General features: G+C 32.0%; 1 protein-coding gene across 1 annotated transcript; it reads right to left on the reverse strand.

The window, feature by feature from the left end:
- Window positions 1-6,975: 6,975 nt before the first annotated feature.
- LOC133185544 (adhesion G protein-coupled receptor L4-like) lies at window positions 6,976-24,322 on the reverse strand. The gene is made up of 25 exons (XM_061320843.1): window positions 24,272-24,322; window positions 24,010-24,186; window positions 23,790-23,903; window positions 22,571-22,687; window positions 20,873-20,956; window positions 18,858-19,097; window positions 17,115-17,200; window positions 16,853-17,041; window positions 16,695-16,769; window positions 16,477-16,588; window positions 16,258-16,368; window positions 16,098-16,158; window positions 15,882-15,999; window positions 15,746-15,795; window positions 15,495-15,615; window positions 15,238-15,341; window positions 15,023-15,137; window positions 14,393-14,576; window positions 14,213-14,288; window positions 14,026-14,092; window positions 13,754-13,839; window positions 13,360-13,486; window positions 11,666-11,707; window positions 11,304-11,429; window positions 6,976-8,917 (listed from the first exon to the last, which is right to left on the reverse strand). Exons 1-25 carry the CDS (start codon window positions 24,288-24,290, stop codon window positions 8,873-8,875), a joined length of 2,646 nt encoding a protein of 881 aa, XP_061176827.1. The 5' UTR covers window positions 24,291-24,322; the 3' UTR covers window positions 6,976-8,872.
- Window positions 24,323-26,234: the final 1,912 nt, after the last annotated feature.

Here is a 26,234-nt window from a genome sequence, read left to right on the forward strand (position 1 = left end):
CTACAGATATTGGTTTGAAATCAATATTCGATTTTTTCAGAGGCCTTTGGAATATTGAAGTAAATAAATCATACATCTATGTATTTGTCTTCATTAAATTAAATTCGTCCGTCAGCTGGTTGATAGTCTAATTATTTGGTTGAAATCCACTCTTGTATTAAATTGGATATTATTTTCTAATTTATAAAATTGTATGAATATTCAAAATTATTTTTTCAACAATCATGCAGATTGTACTAGTCAGTGATATTGGTTTATAATTATTGACTAAATCAAGAAACATTTTCCCTTCATTAACATTTGCCTGTTTCCACATGTTTGTTAACCTTTCAATTCGTGATTTATTAAAATTTTGACAATGCACAATAAAGTATTATTCATCGCGTATTATATTTTCAGCAAATGGTCTCTTTGTGGTATTTGATCTTTTGCATTGAATTGTGAAAAAAAATTACCAGACCCTACAACAGTGAATGTCATTATATTTTGAGATGGTCTCTAAAAATACCAAGACGGTAGATTTTCCTGAAACTTATAATATACACTGAAGTAGTTTTTATACAAAACAAACCCTTTAGCATTGTCACTTGTTACATGAAAATAATATTCTCTTCATCGAAGGAAAATAAATGAAATGGGAAAGAATGGTGTTTTATAAGGCATACATCTATAGTTTGATCAGTAAATCCATGCATATATATACTTTTAAAAAAATATGTCAAAAATTACAGTAAGCTTAAAAATTGAACTCCTTATAGTCTTGAACAGATATATTAAAATCCTTTACATTATTTATATTTGCTGAATTTGCTGGAATAGTCATATTTAAAAAATGTCAGCAGAAGCACTAGTCTATGACTTGCTTGGAAAACATAGATAGATCCATGCATTAAAAGCTTATCAAAATTATCTTTTTAAAGTGACAACAATTAAGAAATAAGGTATCATTTTAAGATTTTTATCGGGATGTAAATACAGGTTGGTCATGTGATCCAATCCCCTATAGTAGAATTGATCCCGCTCCAATCCGTATTTATAACCCCGATAAAAGTTTTGGAATGATATCTTATTACTTGTATTTACATTTATAACTGGTTTTTAACAAATATTTTGGTTCTATTGTTTTAAAACCATGAAATGATTTATTTTCAAACCTCAACGGTTTATATTAAATGTGTTGATCACTTATGACGTCACTATAAAATTACTGCAATCGTTTATGACTAAACAATGAATTTATATTATGGTAAGGCGACGAACCTGTTTAAACACAGATGTAAATAGGCCTTGCTCAAATAATGTTATATAAGGGAAACATTTGCAAATGTAAATATTGTCTGTTAGAACCACAAAAAAGTTTCGCCGACGAGAAAAGTAAGCAATTTATAATCAAACACATTTCAATCAACAAAATATACATAACCTTGCGCCCAGTATGTTGGCTGAGTAATTGGGGTACCATCTATCCATGTCCAAAGTCCAGAGGAAGATTTCCTACCTCCAATATGATAAGAGCCAACACTTTGTTTTAGGTTCTCTACAATAAAACACCACTCCCCATCTATTATATTGTCCTCCTCTACTACAATAAGGTTCTATATGTGGAATATTTTTATCTTATATCATTTTTATTTTACTAACTGAAAATACAGTCTTCCTCAACACTCGACAGAACTGTAGCTAAAGCTCCACCGGCCAATTCGCATCGCCTAGCTGCATCATGCCACTTAACCATCTGTTCTTCAAACATATACGCAACTCCATTTTTTGAACACGTCTTCCATAAACAGAGGACTTCAGGAATGGAAAATATACCTTGAAATGAATTACAAAAATATATATAAATAAATCAGAGAGAGAGAGAGAGAGAGAGAGAGAGAGAGAGAGAGAGAGAGAGATAAAAGATATTTTAAGAAAGATGAAGAGAATACAAACCAATCAAAATAAACAACATCGTGTGTTGTTTTTCCAGCATGATCTTAAGAAATGACTAACTCCTAAAACAGCTAGATTTTTTTTTCGTCTCAACAAACTATATTTATTTGCATTAAGGTCTTATCAAAACTTGGGCGATCATTTCTTCCGCATTCATAAAAAGATTATTGTTGTTTTAGCAGTAAATGAATGAATCTTTTTTTTTTTACTATTACACAATCCCGTATTGTTCTACTTGCTTCATATCATATAGTCGGTAAAACTTTCGAAGGTTTAGATAATTATACCCATTTAAAAAAAACACCCCACCCCCCAAAAAAAGAGAAAGGTCAGGTATATTTTTGGTACCCTGGTCCGTCTGTCCGTCCGTTCGTCCGACCTTCACATTTTCTTCTTCCTCAAACTTCTTTTTTTTTATTTTAAGCTGTGGTCATTTAATCTTTTTAAATATGATAGATGGTTTTACCCTGGCCAAACGGTCAGAAAAGTTTTTTTTTTTTTTTTTTTTTTTTTTTTTTTTTTACAAAAACCTGGTTCCCAGAACTCCACTTACATTTTATGCAGTAGCCAAATCAACTTTAGATGATTGCTGGTTTTACTGTTGATGTGCAATAAGGTTTCGGAAATGATTTTTTATTTTCACCGTGGTGGTCAAATGAGGGTCGTAAACGAAATTTTTTCTACAAGAAATTCTAGTTATCTAAACCTTTCTTATATTTTATGCAGTACCGAAATCAAGTTTTGGAAAACGCATTGTGGTGTACTGTAGATAAACAATAAAGTTTCGGAATTTTCATTTTCACCCTATGGTTGAAATGGGGGTCGTGAAGCGACGTTTTTTCTAAAAATCTTGGTTCCCAGAGAGCCTCTAACATTTTACACAATAGCCAAATTATCATTTGAAAGATGATTGCTGGTGTCTTGTATCATAATGTTCAATAAGGTTTTGGATTTTTCATTTTCACCCTAGGGGGTCAAGTGGTTTTTGAAAAAAAAATTATATATATATAAATATATGTCTACTCCTTACATCCCCTTACCTTGCCTCATTTACCATTGTCTACCCCCTGATGTCCCCTGACATTCCCTGACGTCCCAGTCAAGTCCCTGACCTCCCTGTCCACTCCCCGACATGCCAGTGCATCCAGAAAAAGAGATAAAATATGTTCGTGTTGATATCTAGTGGTGAGAAATACTTTGCTCTTGGCAATATTCCATTTTATGAAACCATAAATTTAGTCAGTAGATATTTGTTTGAAATATCATAAGTAAATTACACTCTGCAGCTGTTCTTCTTCTGTAATTTCTTTCTTAATATGATTGTTTTGATTGTTTAAGTTTGGTTGCTTTTCATAAAATGTGAAGAGAATGATGGGAGTTTATTTGAAAAAAAAAATGAATTTCCAATTGCTTGCGCCTTGCGTACATGTAACATTTGATTTCTATTTATTTTTTTACTTATTTAATCTATTTATTTAATTTTCTCTTATAGATTTGCTTAATTTAATCATATATATATATATATATATATATATATATATATATATATATATATATATATATATATATATATATATATATATAACCTAATTAATCAATTTTATTCATTTATTTATTTACTTTATCTATTCATTTCATTTTAGTTTGATTTATGAATTTATTTATTAATCAAATTTAATTCAATTTATTCGCGTAGTTCTACTTAAAGAATCCTCGGGTAAAACATATTATGTTTGTTTGTCTGTGTGTTTTGCGTGTGTGTGTGCTCTCGATCGAGAATTTTTCACTCATATTGAGACGCCACCACTTGCCGGTGGAGAGCTGCAAATTTTGCCCTATACTGGGCACTCAGGGCCATTGAGCAGTGAGGGATCTTTTTCGTGCCAGCCCCTACTGCGACACGGTGCCTCGGTTTATACGGTCTCATCCGAAGGACCGGTCTCCACGACCTACAGTAGGATTCGAACCCGCGACGTAAGGATCAACTCCTTACTCCGCAATTCTAGAGCAGACGCTCTAACCACTGCTCCACGCAGACGACTATTATGCTTTAAACTACTTTTAAAGCAGATTCACATTATTTTTATTTCTTTTGATATCATGATTGGTAACAAAATTATTGTCTCATTACAAACAATCTAAATCTGTTTTATTGCTACTTTTACTTTGTTAACAAAAAAATCGTTCCTCAAAACCCTGTCACGCTTGTGAAAGAAATTCTTAGCTGTTGATAGTTAAACGTTATTTTGAACATGAAAAACAGCCGCAGAGTGGACATGGTCACTCAGCCACAGAATAGATAATGTATAGTTGTCAGTAAAAACGACAATAGGTGTCAAGTCTGTGTACCCTGAGTCACTGTACAACTACCAACAGCTAAGAAATTCGCTCACAACCGTAACAGGTTTTTGAGGAAAATTTCTTTTAACCTTCGCCATAAGCTGTATCTCTCACATACATCTCTCCCACTTTTTTCCAAAGCCTTTTCTTGAAAATTCTCTTTTAAACAGAATTTACATCATTTAATTCTAAAAGTTTCAGACTGGTAATGAGTTTAGTATATGAAATACTTACATAAGAAGCCAATGGGCCCCCATGTTCATCTGAGAAATTTATGCTCAATTTGACAAATACATGTATACATTTTGTGTAAATCATAGAATTATTGTGACTTCTTCCCTGGTTACCAATATTATGAAGGAGAGTGCATTTAGAGGCAAACACCTAAGTGCGGGTATTACTGTCTTATGACAGAATTTAGTTTTATCTGTCAATAAAACTCAAAATATTTTTTTCATACGTTTTTGAATTTTGTTAGGAAATAAAGAATTCTGATTTTGGAATAATGTGTAATAACTTTTAGATTTTGTTATTATGCAAGCAAAGCACATGCTAATTACTAAAGAAAAATACTTCCACCATATATACACTTTTTCTTTCCGATCTCGCCTGAGAAAAGACCCTTTTAAATTAAATTATTCCAGGCATAGATCTGTTGTTTGTTATCATTTACCTGTCATTCGTTAACTTTTTGCATTTATTACCTGCTCTTTGTTTTCAACCATAGGACCATTTTACAAAACATTCATGATTGAAAGGGAAGTATTCTTTTAATTAAGAACCTTGCTCTTTTCATAGGGTGTAGAAAACTAAGAAAAAGTAAACAGAAAGTGTTTGAAATCTAACTCATGATTAAGATTGGGCTACAAAAGGGATTCAATTCCTTTGAGTTCATTTGTTAATGTATTAAATAAGCCTCGTCTCCTCTGGATCAGTTAAATCAAACTTTAGCGTTAAATTCATATCTAATACACAAATGTATATCTAATACACAATTAATGACCTCAAAAATGAGTGAAGTCACACTTTCTGGTATTAAACATGTATAAATCAAAGTTTGTTTTTAAAAAACAAATTGCCGCCCGCATAGCGCAGTGGTTAGAGCGTGTGCCCTAGATTCGCGGTGTAATGAGTTTATCCTTACGTTGCGGGCTCGAATCCCAATGCGGGACGTGGAGATCGGTAAGAATTTGGATTTTCAAAGTCTATATATGAGAGTATAACATGATATTTTCTCCCAGATAAATATGCGGCCCTATGCTCCCAAGAAGTGAACAGGAATTTGTAAAGTAATCAAGTATATATGCGGTCATACCTTCATCATTGATAACTGAAATGCATTCTTAACCTAACTCCCCTATGTTATGTAAATTATATTGACTTTGTCCAGGTTCAAGGAAGAGAAAGATGATTTGTAAGTTTCATAGATAAAGGATACTGGATTTCAATATTACAGTAATATTGAAGTGTTTTTCTCTGATGAAATAAGAGCAAGAGGTATCTTATCATATGTGATTTTGTCAAAGAGAGAGAGAGAGAGAGAGAGAGAGAGAGAGAGAGAGAGAGATGTGATAAAGTTTGTGAATCACGAATAAGAGCTATTGAACAATTAAAAGCAAATATTTTCTCCTAAGCTTCAATACAAGGTCGATCCTTTGCATTAATTTTTTTCAAAGAAGTTGGCAAAAAAATCTTTAATAGAGAATGTACTTAGTCTAGCACAAGAAGCATATCTGGAAGCTACATGTAAGTTTACCATCTCCTTTCACACCCACATTTCTTTCCACCTAAGAAATTCAACATCAAATGAATCTAACCACAAAGCATTCTCTTCATAAATGCACCTATCATTTTAATTAGAAAAAGTTAAGTCGCTTTAATCTGCAATTCTCACATTGTGATGTTTGTGTATTTTTCGTTCACTTTCGTAGGGCATATTTTTCAAATATATCATATTTATAAAAATAAATTCTTCTTTGCATATATACTGCTGGACACTTCATCCTACCTAACTGCTGCATGTATGATTAGTGATGTTGTAAATTGGACTGGATATTTTCTTGTTCGTGTCCATTTTGAACATTTCATACACTTCCTCGACAGTGAATAATTGTACAGTTCAAATATCATCATACACATAAAGTTCAAAGAATGCAACAAGCAATGACCAATATAAAAAAAAGACTTCAACAGAGGTGGTATCAGATGCCTAAGAGAAATATGCATCCCCAGTCGACCGATCACATCCGCCGTGTACCCTGTTATCAGGTAAATGAAGTAAATTGGTCTAACAATTGGTGTAAACATCACCTAAGCTTAGGTCTAAGCAAATTGGAAAAGTAGATCAAGAAAATTCTGAAACCGAAATAGTAAGCAAAAAGAGTCGCCCACTTATTGCAGTGGTTAGACCGTGTTTGCCTACAGTAGAAAAGTAAGAAAAATCCTCACTTCCCACTGCAGGACATTAAAACGACTGCAGAAACTTAGTCCCCTGTCTCAGTTTATGCTGAATATCTCTCAATTGTCATAAGTGTTTTGTACAATGTCTAAATTTGCTGTCTTTCATCGTTAACTAGAGCAAGAGACGTCCTACCACAAATGAAAACTTCTGGAAGGGACATACAGAAACAACCAGCCAATTAACCTAAAAATTGTAATAATACTCACAGACTGTAATTGACATGATGAACGCTAAAGGCATTTTAAGTGGTTTAGCATTCTAGTTACACTTTATTTAGTTTATAGGAATTAAGTCATTTCATAGTCGTTTTCTGTATTGGTTTTAATTCAAACATTCATGCTGTAAAATTTGCAATAAACAATATACTCCATTTCTTCTATTAACAAAGGAAATATTATAATATATAGTTTTAAAGATTTAATTCAGGGCATGTATTTTCTTTAAGAAATATTTTGTTGACAAATGATTTATAAACAATTCTGAAGAAATTTGAATATGCTTGTTGTTGAAAGTACATACATGTATACACTCGAGAATATGTAACAGATATCACCTAAGAGCCCTAAATATTACAGAAATACTAATTTTATGGAAAAAATACACTTTTTCTAGAAAGGAACCAGGTATTGCACTGTATAATAAAAACTGCCCTGCTCGTCGTAAAAAATCAAAAATCGAGATTTTAATTTTACTGTTACGATGAGGTCTTAGTTCACTTGGGGTAATCAGTACAACATGGCGTTTCTCTGTACTTTTTTGACGACAGTTTGTATTAATATTAATATGATATACATGCATTATATAGAGTTTGATAAGGAAAATGCGATGCAAAAGGTTATTCTTCGAATGGCAAATTTTAGGAAATTTTGAAACTCTCCTTGAAATATCTTTTTAGATTATTTTATTCTTCAGTGCGAGTTTGAAATTAAGTCTGATTATCAAAATTTCTAAATAAGAAATAGCTAAATTCAATGTGTCTCGTAAATGTAGTTGCGAAATAACTATCCTTGTAAATTAATCTGAAATATCTTTTTAAGCAATTATCATTTTTCAAATGAGAAAAAAAAACCAACTAACTTTTGACTTTGCTTAAAAGCTAAATGCACGAAAAATCAAAACCCAGTAATTGATAATTTCAAGAATTTATATATACTTTCATCTTAGGGAGTTTATACCTGAGGCATCTAATGATTCCACAAAATACATGTAGGTATCATATCTGGAATAATATTTTATATATATTTAGAATAACTTCAATACATACACAAACACACAGTCACACATTTCTTTTGGGAAGAGCTGAAGCTAAACATTTTTTGTAATAAACAATTTTTTTCAGTATCTCAACATTTGCCGAGAACATATGTTCATAATTACAAAAAACTGGATTAGCACGAATTATTTCTAAAACCGCAGAAAATTGCAATAGCATTGATAAGTGATTCTTTTTTTTCGATTAAGTGATAATTTTCACGTCAATACAAAACTTAAGACATTGCTCCCAAGATTTCAATATTTCCTGCTTACAGTTGCTCCCGTTTCATTACTGTACATTGGCAAATAATCACGATGGTTTTAATTTCACTATTCATCATTTTTCCTCGAAATTAAACCCATAGTGAATGCTATCATTAGTTTTTAGAAACGTTTAAATGCTTATACGAAATTAAATAAATTTCATGCAGCGTGAAATTAAAACCATCGCGATTGGTACTTTTTGAGAAATCGTGAAATTTTAACACCGTGGAATTAAAACTACTTACAGTACTAGTATTTGGATAAAGGTATTGAATATACTTTGTTCCTAATTATAGAATTAAACGAGAGAAGAATAAATACTTTACCAAACCAATTATGCATTAAAATATTCAAGTTGTGAATGTTCCTTTCTACAAAAACATTTGCAGAAGCTTAACTTTATCTATCTTATTCAATGCGTATAAATATTTAGAATCGTTGAACCAAAACAACAATAAATTCTGAAATTTGAAACATCAAAACAACTTAAAAACAAGTATGTATCAACGCCAACAATTATGTATAAGCAAACAATGAAGTTTGTAACATTGATGACGTAGTTATAAAAGATTTCTCCGAGTAGTCGATGCTTCATCTTGTTCTCTTTGCCATGCATTATCAAAAAGCTGTGTTGTTACTATCTTTACGCCGGAAGGAAATGCCCTGAAAATGTCAAATTATGGATATATCTTATCATTTATACAAAAACAAAGATCTTCTTATTATCACAGCATGCATTGCACTATTGCTTGTTGTTATCTGTCTCTCAGTTTAAAAGTCAGTAACAAGAAAAATACAATTGTCTTATAAAAATGAAACCATCAATATTCTTTGTACTTTTAGGCCATTCCAAGTTTTTTCTATGTTTAGCGTCCACCCATCTTTCAAATACCTACCAACCTATTCGCAAAAAAAAAAAAAAACCACACAAACCAAAAAGTGAAACACAAGTCTTTATAGTCATAAAAATGATGTCATCCAAAGGATTTGATTCCATTAATCTATTTTTCTATATCTATTCTATAGAAATATCTATTCTTCAGCAAAATCAAGGTATTAAATGCTTACAATATTCCAAATATGACATATTGTAGACAAATACTTAGATTAATTGACAGAATTCAGTGATTTCGACCAGAATAAACAATTTCAGGACTCCTGTTTTTGTTCGTTTTTTCTGATATGGGGTGTCAAAAACCAAGGCGCACGCGGACGCTAAACATAGAAAAAACTTGGAATGGCCTTATTTTATAATAAAACATCGTGTATTAGATTCCTTGATTAGATTCCCTTCTTTAACTTTATTTATAGATTCTTCTCCGAGTTGGACCTTCAAAGTAAAAGAAATTAATTGTAAGTTCTTTCGTTTGATATACAATTTTTTCGATCCTATTCCTTCCAAAAGGTCCCAAAGGGATCCGTGTTTTAGAGATGTAAAGTTGCATGATCGAGCACCTCTAGACAATTTTTATACCTGAATGAAAATATTTGTTTGCTTATGATTATATATCAAGTATGCGATTTTTTAAAACTAAACAAGATGTGTTTGTGAAACACTGATGCCCCGGTATGGCAACTCATAACAGAGGATAAACTTTCTCAAATGCAAATCAAATATGTTGGTACCCAAAATAAGGTCTTGTCTCGAGGAATATACCTGTGAAATATGAAAACCCTTGCAGCAACCATTGAACAGATATGGAAAAGGTTAAAGTTTTTCAAAAGTAAGTCAAACATCAAGGTCAAGTTCAAATGGTCAAAATTAATGGTGCCCAAGGAAAGGCCTTCTCAAAAGAAATACACATGTGAAATATGAAAGCCCTAGCAACAACAGTTCAAAAGTTATGGCCAAGGTTAAAGTTTTTCAAAAGTCGGTAAAACTCCAAGGTCAAAGGGTCAAAGTTGTTGGTATGCAAATTTATGTCTTGTCACAAGGATTACATATGTGAAGTATGAAAGCCCTAGCATCAACTATTCAAAAGTAATTGTCAAGGTTAAAGTTTTCCAAAAGTAGGTCAACTCCAAGGTCAAAGGATCAAAGTTATTGGTATCCAAAGGAAGGTCTTGTGAAAAGAATTACATATGTGAAGCATGAAAGCCCTAGAACCAACCGTTCAAAAGTTATGGCCAATGTTAAAGTTTGCAAAAGTAGGTCAAACTCCAAGGTCAAGGTCAAAGGGTCAACGTTGTTGGTATCCAAAGGAAGACTTTGTCACAAGGATTACATATATGAAGTATGAAAGCCCTAGTACCAACCATTCAAAAGTTATGGCCAAGGTTAAACTTTTGCAAAAGTAGTCAAACTCCAAGGTCAAGGTCAAAGGATCAAAGTTATTGGTATCCGGAAGAAGGTCTTGTCACAAGGAATAAAGTTGTGAAGTATGAAAGCCCCAGCACTAATTGTTCAAAAGTTATGGCCAAGGTTAAAGTTTTTCAAAAGTAGGTCAACCTCCAAGGTCAAGGTCAAAGGGTCAATATTGTTGGTATTCGAAGAAAGGTCTTGTTACAATGAATACACATGTAAAGTATAATGGCTCTATCACCAACCGTTCAAAAGTTATGGCCAAGATTAACGTTTTTTCAAAAGTAGGTCAAACTCCAAGGTCAAGGTCAAAGGGTCATAATTGTTGGTATCTGACGGAAGGTCTTGTCACAAGGTATACACATGTGAAGCTGGAAAGCCCTAGCATCAACTATTCAAAAGTTATGGCCAAGGTTAAAGTCTCAAAAAAATTGCAAAAGTGGGTCAAATTCCAAGGTCAAGGTCAAAAGGTCAAATTGTATGGTATCCAAAGAAAGATCTTGTCACAAGGAATACACATGTGAAATATAAAAGCAATAGCTTCAACCAATCAAAAGTTATGGGCAAGGTTAAAGTTTTTGCGGACAAACAGACAGACAGACAGACAGCTAGACGGACGGACGGACGGAATTTTCGATTACGGGGGCATAAAAATGTATTATTAAATGGCATAATATACTATTCATTTGTTTGAAGAATTCAATTTTAAATCGTATTTTTGACCTTTGAATGTAGAAGGTAACTTACTCTAGACACAGATGAAAACTCCTTCGTGTTCATGGACAGCGGATTGCTGCTTAGTAATGAATAAAACCTACTTCTCCAATTATCTGAGTCATTTCTTTGGATGCTCTCACTAAGTAACGTTCTGATCTGAAGCATGACAAAATAGTTTTACTTGATGAATTACAATCAACCTTCTTAAATAAAATGGATAAAATTTCAAAGCAGAATCAAGTAGATGTCTTTTACCTAAATTATATACATATTTTAGTCTTCATAGACAATAAAGACTTATGTAATTTATCTTATTTTTGATAGAAATTAAAAAAAGGAACATGAAGGAAAAAAAACCCCATCAATATCACTATGTTTTTAAGTCAACTTACCTTTTTGCTCAGAAGACATTTGGAGATGAAAATGAAAAGCCCCTTGAAAAGAGAGTACATAATAATATAAAAAAAATATTATTAATACTTTATCTAAAGAGGGCAACCCGATTAGTGCAATGCACTAGTCTTCCTCGGGACCCTCTGAACATATAAGAAATAATACAATAATGAATACATTGTACAAAAGTTGAAATAATACTACATAAAATAAAAATACAAGTACATATAAAATTTTAGGACATGGAATTATGTATAGAATTGATTGTTACTTAAACAGTGTTGCGGCAAGTAATAATAAATTTTTTACATGTTTACAAAATGTTTATACAGTTCAAGAAAAACGTACATACAAGGCAATTTGTTCCATAAATGAACACCGGAATAATGGAAGAAATTTTTAAACTTATTTGTTCGATATTTTGATAGACAAAGGTCATAGTTGGTTTCAGAACGTGAAACATAAGTATTAGAAGAAATGATTTCAAAAGAGTCTCTTAAATATTCAGGTGCTATACCATGAAGTGTTCGTGAAGTAGTACATTTTATGAAAATCAATCAAATCATGTATGGTCAGCCAAATTTCGAAAAATGGTAATGATTGGGCATCATATGCCACATGTAATAAAATCCAGGCTGACATTTTTTGCAATTTAAAAAATCTATCTATGCCAGCACCTGGCGTATATCCCCAAAAAGTTAAACAATAATTCAAAGAAGGCAGAATGTATGCATTATAGAATAGATTTCTAGTGTGTAATGGGAGATTTTTTTTTTAATTCTGCGTAAGGTATATAATTTGTAAGTCAAAGATTTACAAACTGAGTCAATATGGCGATTATAGCGCAATGAATGATCAATATGTACTCTTAAAACTTTTTTCAGATTCAACATTTTCAAGTCATTTGTTTGAAGCATATAGATTTAATTCAGGAGAATTTATCTTAGATTTTCTCTGATGAATTCCCACAATATATATTTTGTCTTATTGGTATTCAACATCATTTGATTTTGGAACACCAATTTTCAATCTCACACGAATCAAAGTTTAGGGCATTCTCGATACATTTTACATTTTTATGATATGTATGCAAGGTTGCATTATCAGCAAACTTACCAATATCTGTTTTATTCACATATAAAGGAAGACCATTTATATACAATAAAAAAAAATAAGGGGCCCAAGATAGATCCCTGGGGCACCCCTGCTATGACGGGCAAGAATTCAGAGGAATATGTACCTATTATTTACACACTGGGACCTTGAGGTTAAATAAGAATTTAACCATTTGATAGCCATTTGGTCAAAATGATATGATTGAATTTTTCTTATAAGGATATCTTGATTAACCAAATCAAATGCCTTGCTGAAATCAAGGAAAGTTATGCCTGCTAGATTTTCCTTGATCCAGATAGCTTGTAACCAATTGTCTGTTATTTTTGTTAGTGTCGTTTGACAGGAATGAAATTCTCTAAATCCAAATTGTGATTTAATTGAAACTTCAAAGCTAGTGGTAAAGTTACGTAATTGATCGACTATGTGTTTTTCAAATAATTTTTATAATGTTGGAAGAATGGATTTGGATCTGTATTTCCCTGGATCTGCGTGGTCGCCATTTTTGAATAATGATGTGTTAGATAATCCGCGTAGTGATGATGAATCTATTCACCAATAATAAAAATCAACTACATACCTGAAAAGAGTTTAACAGAGAGAATATATACTGAAACACGACCACATCATCATTAATGGACAATAGACCAAACAACCAGGTCACTCCAAGAACAGGTAACAGGGTACAGATGGATCTTATTCCGGCCCTGAAACAATTTCAAGCAGTTTGCATTGCATTTAATTATTCATTTGTAAGTCTACTCTTAAGAAGAGATTAATTTTTGAAACAATTTCATGAAACTTGGCAAATCCTTATTGGTATGCATTTTTTTTCTTGCTTTAATTTAGAACAGTTTAGCACGGCTGCTTTCCCTGCTGTTTTCCAGCCGTTTTTTAAACGTTATTTTCATTTTTAACCTCGTTCAGTTCAGATTAATTTAAACATATATGGATAAATATCAAAACTGACTTACAATGACCTTTTCTTCGATTTATCTTGTGGTGAGTATCCTTTTGAACATAGTGTCACTGAGAGGATAATTACAATAATAACATTGATCTGAAGAAGTAAAAAATAAAAATGCAATTAGAAACCACAGGCTTTGCTTCACCAAATGGCTACAAAGAGTACAGTACCTTATTCTTAGCTTTGTCAAATGTTAAGCTTTGTATACCACATCATTTTTATCATATCATCATCGGTTTAATTTAGATCATTAAAATATACGGAATGAAAATTTTCTACCAGGACAATGCAAGCTACAGGTCCAACGAAGCCATACAAAGCTCCACTTTCAAATGATAACCAGCAACTGTAAAAACGCACTTAAGTACAAATGTTGGATGAAACTATGAATGTGCTCTATAATGTTTATTAAAACATCCTTAAAGATATAAAATAATCATTTTAAAGATATAATGTTCATTTTAACCTGGTCTTTGAATGGTAATCCTTGTCCAATGCATAAATAACTCCATATGTTACTGCGGTTATACACGCTGGCATCACTTAAAAAAATCCTGATATTTACAAACTCAAAACATCTTTTAAAAATGTGATTTAAAATTTTAATTTGATTTTCATTTTCCTGAATGTGATTTTTTTTACTCACCACCTACAATTCCCCAAATGATTTTACCGAAGAAACTGGCTTTACTTTGAAATGTTGTTGCTTTTGAAAATGATATTTTGACCAATGAGATGCTACTGAAATAGTACAATCCAAGGGCTAGCATTAGGAAGAAAGCGAACAGGAACAGATACTGTAACAACGCTGTAATCACCATACACCCGACCTGAAATATAAACCAAAAGTCTTCACATTTGCTTTTGTATGATATGCCACTTTCAAATGAAATCAACTGTAACAGTTTATGAACGATTTTCTCAACTTACAGCAAACTTAATGAATATCATCATGTTGCCATAATATTCCAAAACGTTTTAGGATATATATTTTTTGTATAAATTTTCTGGAGAAATTTAAAACTGCCAAGCTGAACCCAAAATTTATGAAATTTCAAGAATTTGTAAGTATGCTTTTAGAAAATGATTGATTTGGATCAAGGTACCAGTAATTCTAAAAATAACTGTGCCGAGTTTATGCTCTTGGGATTCATAATCTGGAGTTGTGTCAATGTTAACAAACAAATCATAATTTATATATCCAGGAGTAGGTAAATTTCATCATGAAATAAATATGAATGCATAAATAATTGACAAAAAAATCTTAAACTCTTACTTTATACTGGATCTTATCAACTCCTAGTAGAAATAATGTGTAAGCCATTGCAATACTGAGACAAAGAAGCACAGTGATCTTATTTACCATTCTGCTGACATCACAAGTGATAGATCTGCAAGGTAGGGAGTAAGAAAATCCGGTTTAACTCTGTAGCATGATTAAAGAACTGAGAAACACAGAAAGTAATTTAGATTATATTATATTCTTCTTACTTCCAAAAAACGATGTAAACAATGGCCGTTAGCAAAGACAAGAACACTGATATCGAGCATCCAATTATAGATATCCAACTCAATGCCTCTTCTTCGTCTTGAATCTATTTCAACAAAAGAGTGAATATCTAGATCAATAATTATTTTAAGAGCAAGATTATTTACACTGATATTGCATATATAAGGAAAAATCGAGTAAATTGTTGTTGTTTTAAGAAGTATTGTTTTTGATATGCCAAAGATATCTTCATTATTACCCTTGAATATGGTCGCACCAGCACTGCAAAATTTGTCAAATGGTTGCATTCACAGTGAAGATAAAGATTATCTGTAGATTGAAATTCACATCCATTTGTTGACCAATCCTTATCTCCGTCACTGTAAAAGAAATGGTATTTATGTTTACCAGGAACATTGTCAAATATGAATATTTGTGTATGGAAATGAATATCTTTTGATATTTGAAAAAAAAACAGTGGGCATTTTTTTAAAATCGTTCAATACTAACTTTTGGTCATAATCCCAAAATACACATTCTCTGATGGAATTGCTGAAATCCTAGAATGAAAAATGACAAAATGAAACATTTTTACTAAGACCACAATAATTTTTTAAACTCAAAATGCATGATAAGTTAGACTTACTTCCTGTTTTAAAAACTTTAAATGCAGCGAAGGGTCTAATCTCCCTCCAAGTAAATTGGAATTAAGTGTGAATGATATTATATCCGAAGAAATGCTGTATTCTGTATTTTCAGCTTTTCTGCAAAAAAGGATAGAGACCCAAATCAATAACAAGGAATCGTTTAATCGGAAGGCAATTTTTTATTGAAAGATTGTCAATTAATGTAGAATTTTTACCTCATCATGTTGTTTATAAGGTTTCCTAGAGTTTTGTAATTCACAGCAAGATACGGTAAATCTATTTGAAAAAAGTAAATATGTTACCTTTTGATTTTGTTATTGTCGCATCTTTAAATTGGAAGAAAAAAATACAGATATATAAAAGTGCTGATATTACTCTGATTAGAATCATGAGTCTGTACTGGAAACATTAACGATGAACCTAAGCTGGTGTTGTTTTCTGGGAAAATAACATTTTGATCCGCAGGACTTTTTGCAATAGTTAAAACTGTAAGAATAAAAAACATTTTCATCTCTGAAATTAAGATTTTTAAAGACAATTAAAAATTTTAATCATATAAAATTTAATGCTGTAAGTTTTACTGATGTTTAGTACCCATATTTTTGGTTGAGTTAAAAGTGATACTTTCGTTCTCGTTGATGGTCTCTAAGACAAGTAAGCCAAATTTGTCTACCATTCTGAAGATCTTATTGACTCTTGCACTCAGCTGTGTAATAAATATCAGTCTATTGAATCTTCAAATCAAAGAAAACAATGTTAAATGAAATAAGAAAAATCCTCAATTTATATTAACCACACAAAGGAATGGTAACCTGTTTCGTAGAAATGTTCTTCCATGCAGTTGTGTGGTTTTCAGCTAGGAGGTTGTCAATTATTGTCACAATCACCTAAATGACAATATATAAACATTGAGTAATTTATAAGATAATTGAGTGACTAGATCAGATATTTATAAATAAAATGAACATACCGTCCTTGGAAGTGAAATATTCCACCTCTTACAAGCATCCAGGATTTTATCTACAAAATCTATAGCGGTATCCAAATCTTCTGGAGTTTGTTCTTTATTGAACGAATTGTATTGTAATTTAAACAGTGCCTCGTCAATCCTTATATCTTTTTCTGTTTGCGATAAGTCTCCACTAAGAACTGTATCAACCTTGTTAAAAAAAATTACCTTCAATAAGATTTGTGTTACTTTTGCTAGCTATTAATAACATGTTAATACATACCATTTCTTTGATATCATTAATATTAAACAAACAATCCACATGCTGTTCTTGCTGATTCCTGTCGACACAAAATGGAGTTGTTGTACCTAGAAAAGGAGACATCAAGTAAATACTGTATAGGGGATTAATTTCACGGGTTGTAATTTTCAAGTTTTTCTCTCCTCGATGGCGGTTTGATGAATTCGCGGAATTTGTATAAAATAAAAGTTACCTCCCTTCTCTGTATCCAGTATAGCAGGGAAGACATTTATCATCATTATGTATTCACTTCATAAACAATACTCAGGGAGGTTTAAATACTAGTAAAGTGGTTAGATTGGGTTTATAATTAATATACAATTAATTGGAGTTAAACGTCTTTGATTATAAACGTCAAATGACTTTCCTGTATGATACTGCAATGAGAGCATGTACACCCCAAGATTTTCCTTCCGACGGAAAAACACATCGCAGCGAAAACCACTTGGCGATAATAACTGTGTTAATGTACGTCGAGGAAATAATTTACTTCCATATCTACAGTATGTCCGAAAGTTATTCGAATAAATATTTTTTTTTAAACCCAGATGTCGGAAAAAAACTAATGCGCGCGGTAATATTAGTTACACACGGGTAATGAAACCCCTTGACCCACGTGTTTTGATTGATCAAACATGTAGCGTTGGCTATTAAAACAGCTATTAAACAATAAGTAAGGGTCATTATCGGCTGATTTAATTTAAATAAAGCGTAATAATGAAAATAATTGATGACAAATACCATTCGTAATTACTTAATGAATATTGTACATAAATATACCTATCGTAACCTATACTAAGATTTCCAAAAAAAATATTAAAAACTTATTCACTGTTACTTGAATTCACGGATTTATTAACACCGTGAATACATCGGAAGTTATTTCCCCCCCTATACGGAATAATGCAAGAAACCGAATATGCGTAACATTCATTTTATCTATTTTCTGTGTAATAGGAATCTATTGATCAACAAATGCACTCTGTTCATGTCAAGAAGAAATGACTGTACAATACAAGGAAAATGACATTGGTGCCATTACCATTGACGGATGTCTCTTTTGGGACACCCCAAGATTTTCTTTCCGACGGAAAAACACATCGCAGCGAAAACCACCGGGCGATAATAATTGTGTTAATGTACGTCGAGGAAATAATATACTTCCATGTATACAGTATGTCCGAAAGTTATTTGAATAAATATTTTTTAAACCCAGATGTCGAAAAAAAAAATTAATGCGCACGGTAATGTTAGTAACACATGGGAAATCAAACCCCACGACCCACGTGTTTTGATTGATCAAATAGTTAAGCGTAATAATTAAAATAATTGATGACAAGCACCATTCGTAATTACTGAATGACTACTGTACATAAATAAACCTATCGTAGCCTATGTTAAGATTTCAAATAAAATAAAATAAATAAATAAATAAAATGAAAATATAAACTTATTCACTTTTACTTGAATTCACGGATTTATTAACACCGTGAATATAGCAAATATTTACACCGCGAGTTATCCCCCCTATACAGTACATAATTACCGTCACAAGAAAATAACGATGGACAATATTTTTCGGAATAAAGCCAGAAACTGAACATGCATAACATTCATTTTATCTATTTTCTGTATAATAGGAATCTATTGATCAATAACTGCGCTCCATTCATGTCAAGAAGAAATGACTGTACAATACAAGGAAAATGACATTGTTGCGATTACCATTGACGGATGTCTCTTTTGGGGATGTTGTTGACTCATCGCTTGTTGTTGACTTATCACTTGTTGTTGACCTATCACTTGTTGTTGACCTATCACTTGTTGTTGACTTATCACTTGTTGTTGACCTATCACTTGTTGTTGACTTATCACTTGTTGTTGACTTATCATTTGTTGTTGACTTATCACTGGTTGTTGACTTATCACTTGTTGACTTATCACCTGTTGTTGATGACACAGACTCTGTAACGAGTGACGTTAAAATAAAGCATTGGGCCATGACATTTCATATAATTGAAAAAAGCCCCAGAAAATTCAGGCATTCAAATTTGAACACACTTAATACAATTACGCAGCAAAACAACGAATATAATGTTTGTTCTTTTGAAAGTGGGACCTTTGTCGTAGGATGTCAGCGCAGCGGTCTTTTTCATGTTACAATAACGGCGGATCTTTTTACTTGTTCCTATAGATAGCGGTTTTCTGTTGACATTTGCCTCACGCAAAAATGCAATTGTGCTATGACGAAACAAAGTCCATATCTTATCATCCGGATACATGTACATGAATCATTGATTAATTGATGATATGCAGTATATTGACAATGAAACTGCTTTTATCAGTTTGTCTGTCAAATAATTAATTTTTTATGCTTATTTGTTGTTGCCTTTATCAAAATAATAAGATAGGGTATTTCTTTTTTAAAAAAAAATCCTTACAAAGGTATACACAAAAGACTTTTCTCCCAATTCTCTTTGAGGAGGAACATGACCTAGAGCTTAAAAATTCTAATCAATCACTTTTTTTTCATAAATTTGCATTATACTAATACTGGATTTCATACATATCTTAAAGTAGTTCTTTCATCAGATTTTTTGACTCATTTATGAGATATCGCTGGGAAAATATTGCTCCGTTCACTGTCTTCACGAAGATTTGATTTTTCGTCTTTACGGATTATTCGTTTATTATTATTTATCTATAGTGGTAATTTTTAAACATTATTAAAAATATGAATTAGGACATGTATCTTCTGAAATTTTTAAGAATAAAAAAATTAAAGTGTTGAAGCATTTTTTTTTATATTTCATCCTATATGAATAATATTAATTACACATTTTTCAAGACAGCTTTATCGACAAAGAAACTCATTTGAGAAAAAGTTCTGCAGATAAAATACATGTATTTTAAAATTTACGACTGAACTGGAGTATATACTTCATCTAATAATTGTAGCAATATCAAAAGGATAAATTTACCTCAATATCACACAGGACATCGTTAAACAAGATAAGGCGTGAAAAAAGTGCTTCATATTTACATTTTCTGAGTACGAGAAAACAACTGTGACGTCACACGAAAAATTTGGAATATTAAAGGTAGGTCGGGGGTTTACTTTTGTCATCAATTTCTGTACACAATTTCGACGATTCGAGCGCTTGTTTTGTATACATTTGATTATGAGGTCAGTTACTTCACGAAGGCGACGATGCATTGTTTTAGAACAAACTAATAAAACACAATAAATACATGTACGACACCCAATAACAGGAATAACTTGTATTGTAAGTGATACTGAACTGCTGAAGGTCAATGAAAAAAGTTATCAGATGCAAAAAGAAAGTTACCATAAATTGTGTAGCCGAAAAGTTGAAAGGTTGTACGAGTATGTGCGCACATTATTTGCAGTACAAAGGGAACGTGCGTATTATACCATGTTTGTCGATCAAGGCCGGGAAAAAATATTTTTGTACTATTTCAAGATAAAATCTATCCTCAACAATAAAAACGAGTAAGTCCGTTGAGGCGAGTTCAGAGAGAGAAATATTTTTATCGAGTTCAAAAAATCTTTTGTGTGCTGTAGAATCCAAGTAGATTTGCTATAATTTTAAAGAAATGAGTCTATTGATTGGAACAAATACTGATAAATTATAAGGGGTACAGATCATCCAAATGTCTGTGCAAAAGATCAAATCACATTCACAATAAAACTCTTTGTTATTATTAGCTATCATTACCGTATGGTTTCACAGATGATTCTTCATAAAGTGTTGTTTGCTTAGGTAAGTCTGATAACATTGATTCTGTGGTTGAAGATTTTACTGAAAAATTAAGTCAAAGGTTCTCTTCAAATCATATTGATTAACCAATCATTGATAAGAAAAGGAAACCTTTTGTTTTAGTTTATGTATTCTTACAACGTTAACATATCCAAAATTCAGCTACATCAAAACAAGGTAGAATACATATAAGACAAAATCTTTTTTGATGTAATATCATTAATCTACAGTAACATGATTCTAAAAATAGAACACAATACACATCTGTATTATCCTTCAAATATTTAATTATACAAAAGATTCACTGTATTTACGATGTAGTGTGGCCTGTTCTGATTCAAAATTTCTCTCGCATAAACATATGTTATTTGATGTTCCTGCAACTTAAATTCTTAACTTTTTAACTTTAATTTTTTTTCTTTCGACCGTTGTCACGTTTCCTCCAAAATTGTACGTAAAAATGAAGTTTTTGAGATATAATGACGATAGTTCCAAAACACTTAAAGATTGACAAAAATGCTTGCAATTAAAACAAGTTATGGTACTATTTAAAACACTTTCCTTATCCTTATCTTTTTTAAAATGTTCATCGTAGTGTTTTTACGCCTTTCTACAAATTTTGCAGACAGAAAAGCAATGGTGAAAACTTTAATGGAGTATTCACGTGTTTGAGCAATTATAATTTGCAAGATTGATTGATTGGTTGTATGTTGTTTAAAGTCCCATTCGAGAATTTTTCACTCATATAGAGACGTCACCATATCAGGTGAAGAGCCTCAAATTTTGACCCCTACTCGGCACCCAGGGCCACTGAGCAGTGAGGGATTCCCATCGTGCCAACGCCCGCCACGACACGGGGCCTCGGTTTTTAAGGTCTCATCCGAAGGATCTGTAAATTTTACTTCAAAGTGCTGAGTGCATGTCGAAGTAACAGTTGCTACCCATTTTTTATCGACTTGGGTCAGCCGAGATTCGAACTCACGACCTCCCGATCACGGAGCGATAGCTCTTCTAACTGAGCTACCGTGATCGGTTATAATTTGCAAGAATAATAACATATGATCAGAAATCTACAAAATTTCCTGAAAACTACAGAATAATGACCAATTCATTGTTAGAGAAAACTTACGATTAAAATTTTTTATTCAAATAATTCAATTAACAAGAAAGTGATTCATAAAAAATCATACGGACATATTTTGCTATTCTAATATGTAAATTTTTTCAGTGATTCAAGATTATCCTTTGGTCAATCAACCATATGGAACTAGTGAATGAAATATGTGGAGATAATGAAGAGTATTCGAGCTCAAAAGTCCATTAAACATTACAAAATAGGAGCAGAACAAAAACGGACCCCACCGTGTGCTCCTTGTCATGATCGTGAAATAACGGAAAAAACCGTCGACAATTCAGTGGGTAAATAATGCCCTAACAATTTGTATGAAAAAAGTCAATCAGCATTTGACTTAATGAAAGATTGTATTTGCTGACAAGGTCATTGTATCGACCATAGAACTTACGAAATGATAACTTAAAACGAGACTGTTGATATTCTTGTTTCATCAACTTGTTTGTTTCAAGAACTTGAATAAAGACATTTCAATTTGGTTTAGCGTGGAAAAGAATCATTTGTATAAAGTTAAAAATACCCACACTGACAAATATAACCAGCAGTCATTTCACAAGCGACGTCGTTCCAATAATAAGCGAAGGCACCAAACAACTTATATTGTAAGCAATTTTCATTTCCTTCTGCGTTATTTGGCTCGCCTGCAGAAAAAGAAAGTGTTTACGTTAGCGCTTAAATATATCAAATAAAATAATGAAAATATACATTAAAAAACATGATCACAGTATAGAATATACCAAAATAGAAATGTAAGGAAAGAACAAGCAACAAAAGAAGTATTAAATGATTGAATGTGTAACTAACGACTGTTCATTTCTTTTATTTAATTAAATATAAAAAAAAAATTCTAACTGTAACATTGCAATTTGATCGGATTAAAAATATGTTTATATTGTATGACCTATGTTACCTATGTCACAATCATTTACGTCAAAAACGTATCAATACGCTTGACTTTTAGGTTTAGAAGGCCTGTTTGAAGGGAAATTTGTGTGATGTTTTACGCTTAACGGAAGAAAATTAAATATTAGGATGAAATCTAACAGCTAAGCAAGTTTACGGTTTTTATAAACTGTTTTGTGGTTTATAAAACGTTAACTGTCCCAACCCAGGTTAAACAGTACAACTTGCGATGCTGTTTAATTTTTTCCTTAAATAAAACATCTGAAAGACAAAACTGGATGCTCCATAAAAACGACAAATATATATAAAATCTACAAATGACATACGAGTCTAAAGGATGACTTTAAATCCATAACCGATTTATTTCTATCAACAATGAACTAACATATGAAGTATCATACAATATAAAGACTTTACTTATGCCATTTATGAATAGCAGTGTCGTCTATTAATGATACGAGATTTTGTTTGCTAATGATAGAATTGATGTACAAATATTATTGCTTTATACAAAGTCATCTAATTGTTCGATTTTATATCTTAATTGATCAATATGCGATCTTCAAACTAAAAAAAAAACAACTCAGGAATACTCAAGATTCAGGAATAAATAACTTATAATAATTAAAAAAAGAAAACAACACGTGTATTTTACATCATGTTTCCTACTTTGTTTACAAAAAATACGGAAATGAAAAAAAAATCTTCATATCTATTTATCTGATTTACTATCCATTACTTCGCTTTACAGTTAGAACAATGATACACAGGCTTTTCAATATATAAAGGTAGGAATAATGAACAGTGATCAATCATTGATATCAATACAAAATGTGTTACCTTCAGCCCAGAATTGTAAATTGGTAATTGGAGTACCATCTAGCCACGTCCAACGTCCAGACGAAGATTTCTTTCCCCCAATGAAGTATGAACCAACACTTGGATTCAGGTTCGCTGCAATGAAAAGAATGCTTTTCATTCATTATCTTGTTGTTTTTTCTCCTACAAAAATGTCCTATAGAATATTTTTTTTCATTAACAAAATTTTAATTCTACTCACAGAGAATACAATTGTCATCCGACTCTGACCGTACACTCGCTAAAGTTCCACCGTCATTTTCACAATCTTTAACTGCCTGAAGCCAGCTGTATTTTTGCTCTTTAAACAGATATACCTCTCCACTTTCTTGACAAGTCTTCCATAAACAGAATATTTGGGGAACGGAAAATATTATGCCTGATAATAAACTTTAATTAATAGAAAGCGAGAGATAAGGGGAAAAATAGAGATTTGAAGCATAAATGATGATTAAAATACATACCTAATAAAATGACGAACATCGTGTGTTATACTTTTCAACATAATCTTAAGTGTTGAAGAGCTCCTTAAACACGAACTTATCTCGCTATCTTTTTACGCCTAAACAAAAAGATTTATAAGTACTAAGTTTATACCACAATGCATGCGTTATATCTTCCGCATTTATATTTACACGGAGAAGTACATGCATTGTTCCGTTTTCACTTTTACTATTCCCATGAATATTCAGCATTTTCTCCTCTCAAATTTGCACTTATAATGTCAAAGCATTGGATCTTTTCAAAGATCATGGTTTTATACCCATTTGACCTTTAAAGTATATAAAACGGGAAATAAAACTTTCTTTTAAAGAAATGCAATTAGTTTAAGGTTCTTTTATTTTACCCTGAATGCAAATAACTGAATAAAGTTCTTACTCAACCTTTGCTTTCTGTATTATTACTCACCATGACAACACAAAATTTTCTATTCGACTTATTCCACTCATCCATCTGTGATCTTTAGTCATTTGCCCATCGTTTGTAAACTTTTATGCTTCCTGTTTTTAATTCAGACCCATCGGGAAATCCCATACCAAATAATCTTAAGTGAAGCTGATTCAAATTAAAATTAAGGACCTCGCCCTTTTGTAGAATTAAAAAAAAAATAAATCATAAGATTAGAAAATCTGACTCATGGTACCATTGAAACTGTCATTTAGATCCAGTAAATGCAATATATTGACTAATGCATCAAATTCCCCTATATTCTCTGGAAAAGCTAGGTAGACTGTAGTTCGTCAATTCACTGCACAAGCAGTTAAATTATGGTTCAATGATTTATACAGGATTTATATAAAAAAGTAATGGATTTCTAAGAAGAATAAAAAAGAGTAAAGTGTTAATAGGGCATCTTGAAACGTATTTATAACTATGGTTACATTTCTTTAGACATAGCTATAGGAAAGTGTAATTTAATCTAATTACCTGAGCTTTGTGTGTGTGTCAAAGAGAGAGAGAGGAGAGAGAGGTAATTGTTACTAAGGCTAGAGTATTGACATTAAGCCTTAAGTAATCAATTTTTGGACTGTTCAAGCACAATTTTTAACTCGTTTTTTGATGAGCATCTGTAGTCATTTATTGACAATAACAATCAAATGTTTAATACAAGTTCAAATATTTGCATTAATTTCCTCATAGATTTGGAGGAAATGACTTTCTTTTACCAGGGAATTTCACGCATAAAAGGACTCAACATATATATATAAACGTACCGCCCTCATGTCACAATTCCATTCATTTTCAAATGGATTTTGATTAGAACAAATATTTATTTGTATTTTATATACCTGAGGAATGGAAACAACTTCTTTTAACGGAATTGAAGTGAATATTGTAATAGATTGATTGATTGATTGTATATTGTTTTACGTCCCATTCGAGAATTTTTCACTCATATAGAGACGTCACCATATACCGGTGAAGGGCTTCAAATTTTGACCTTTACTCGGCACTCAGGGCCATTGAGCAGTGAGGGATCTTTATCGTGCCAACGCCTGCCGTGACACGGGGCCTCGGTTTTTAAGGTCTCATCCGAAAGACCCGCAACTTTCACTCCAAAGTGCCGAGCGCATGGCGAAGGAACAGTTGCTACCTATTTTTTATCGACTTAGGTCTGTCGCGGCCGATATTGTAATAGAAACAGCCATAATAACTAGAAACTCATTGCGAGCAATGAGAGGTTTTCCATCCGATTCTGAAAATTAAAACGAAAATTCAAGCTGAAAAAGTGATAAAAGAAATTCAGACACTCTGGAAATTTAACCCTGGTCGTCAGCGTGAAAATCCAACGTGCTATCTCCTTAAACCGGATGTTGACGTTTTCAAGGTTACTCTTGACAGTTGCACTCTGAATTACATATTTAAAATTCATTTCAAACACTTTATCTATAAAGAATATTTATGGGAAAGTAAAATACTCAAATT

Source organism: Saccostrea echinata, unplaced genomic scaffold (genome assembly GCF_033153115.1).
Source record: "Saccostrea echinata isolate AGI-Se365-2 ecotype Australia unplaced genomic scaffold, CSIRO_AGI_Sech_v1 ptg000012l, whole genome shotgun sequence".
In the NCBI taxonomy this organism is placed as follows: Eukaryota; Metazoa; Mollusca; class Bivalvia; order Ostreida; family Ostreidae; genus Saccostrea; species Saccostrea echinata.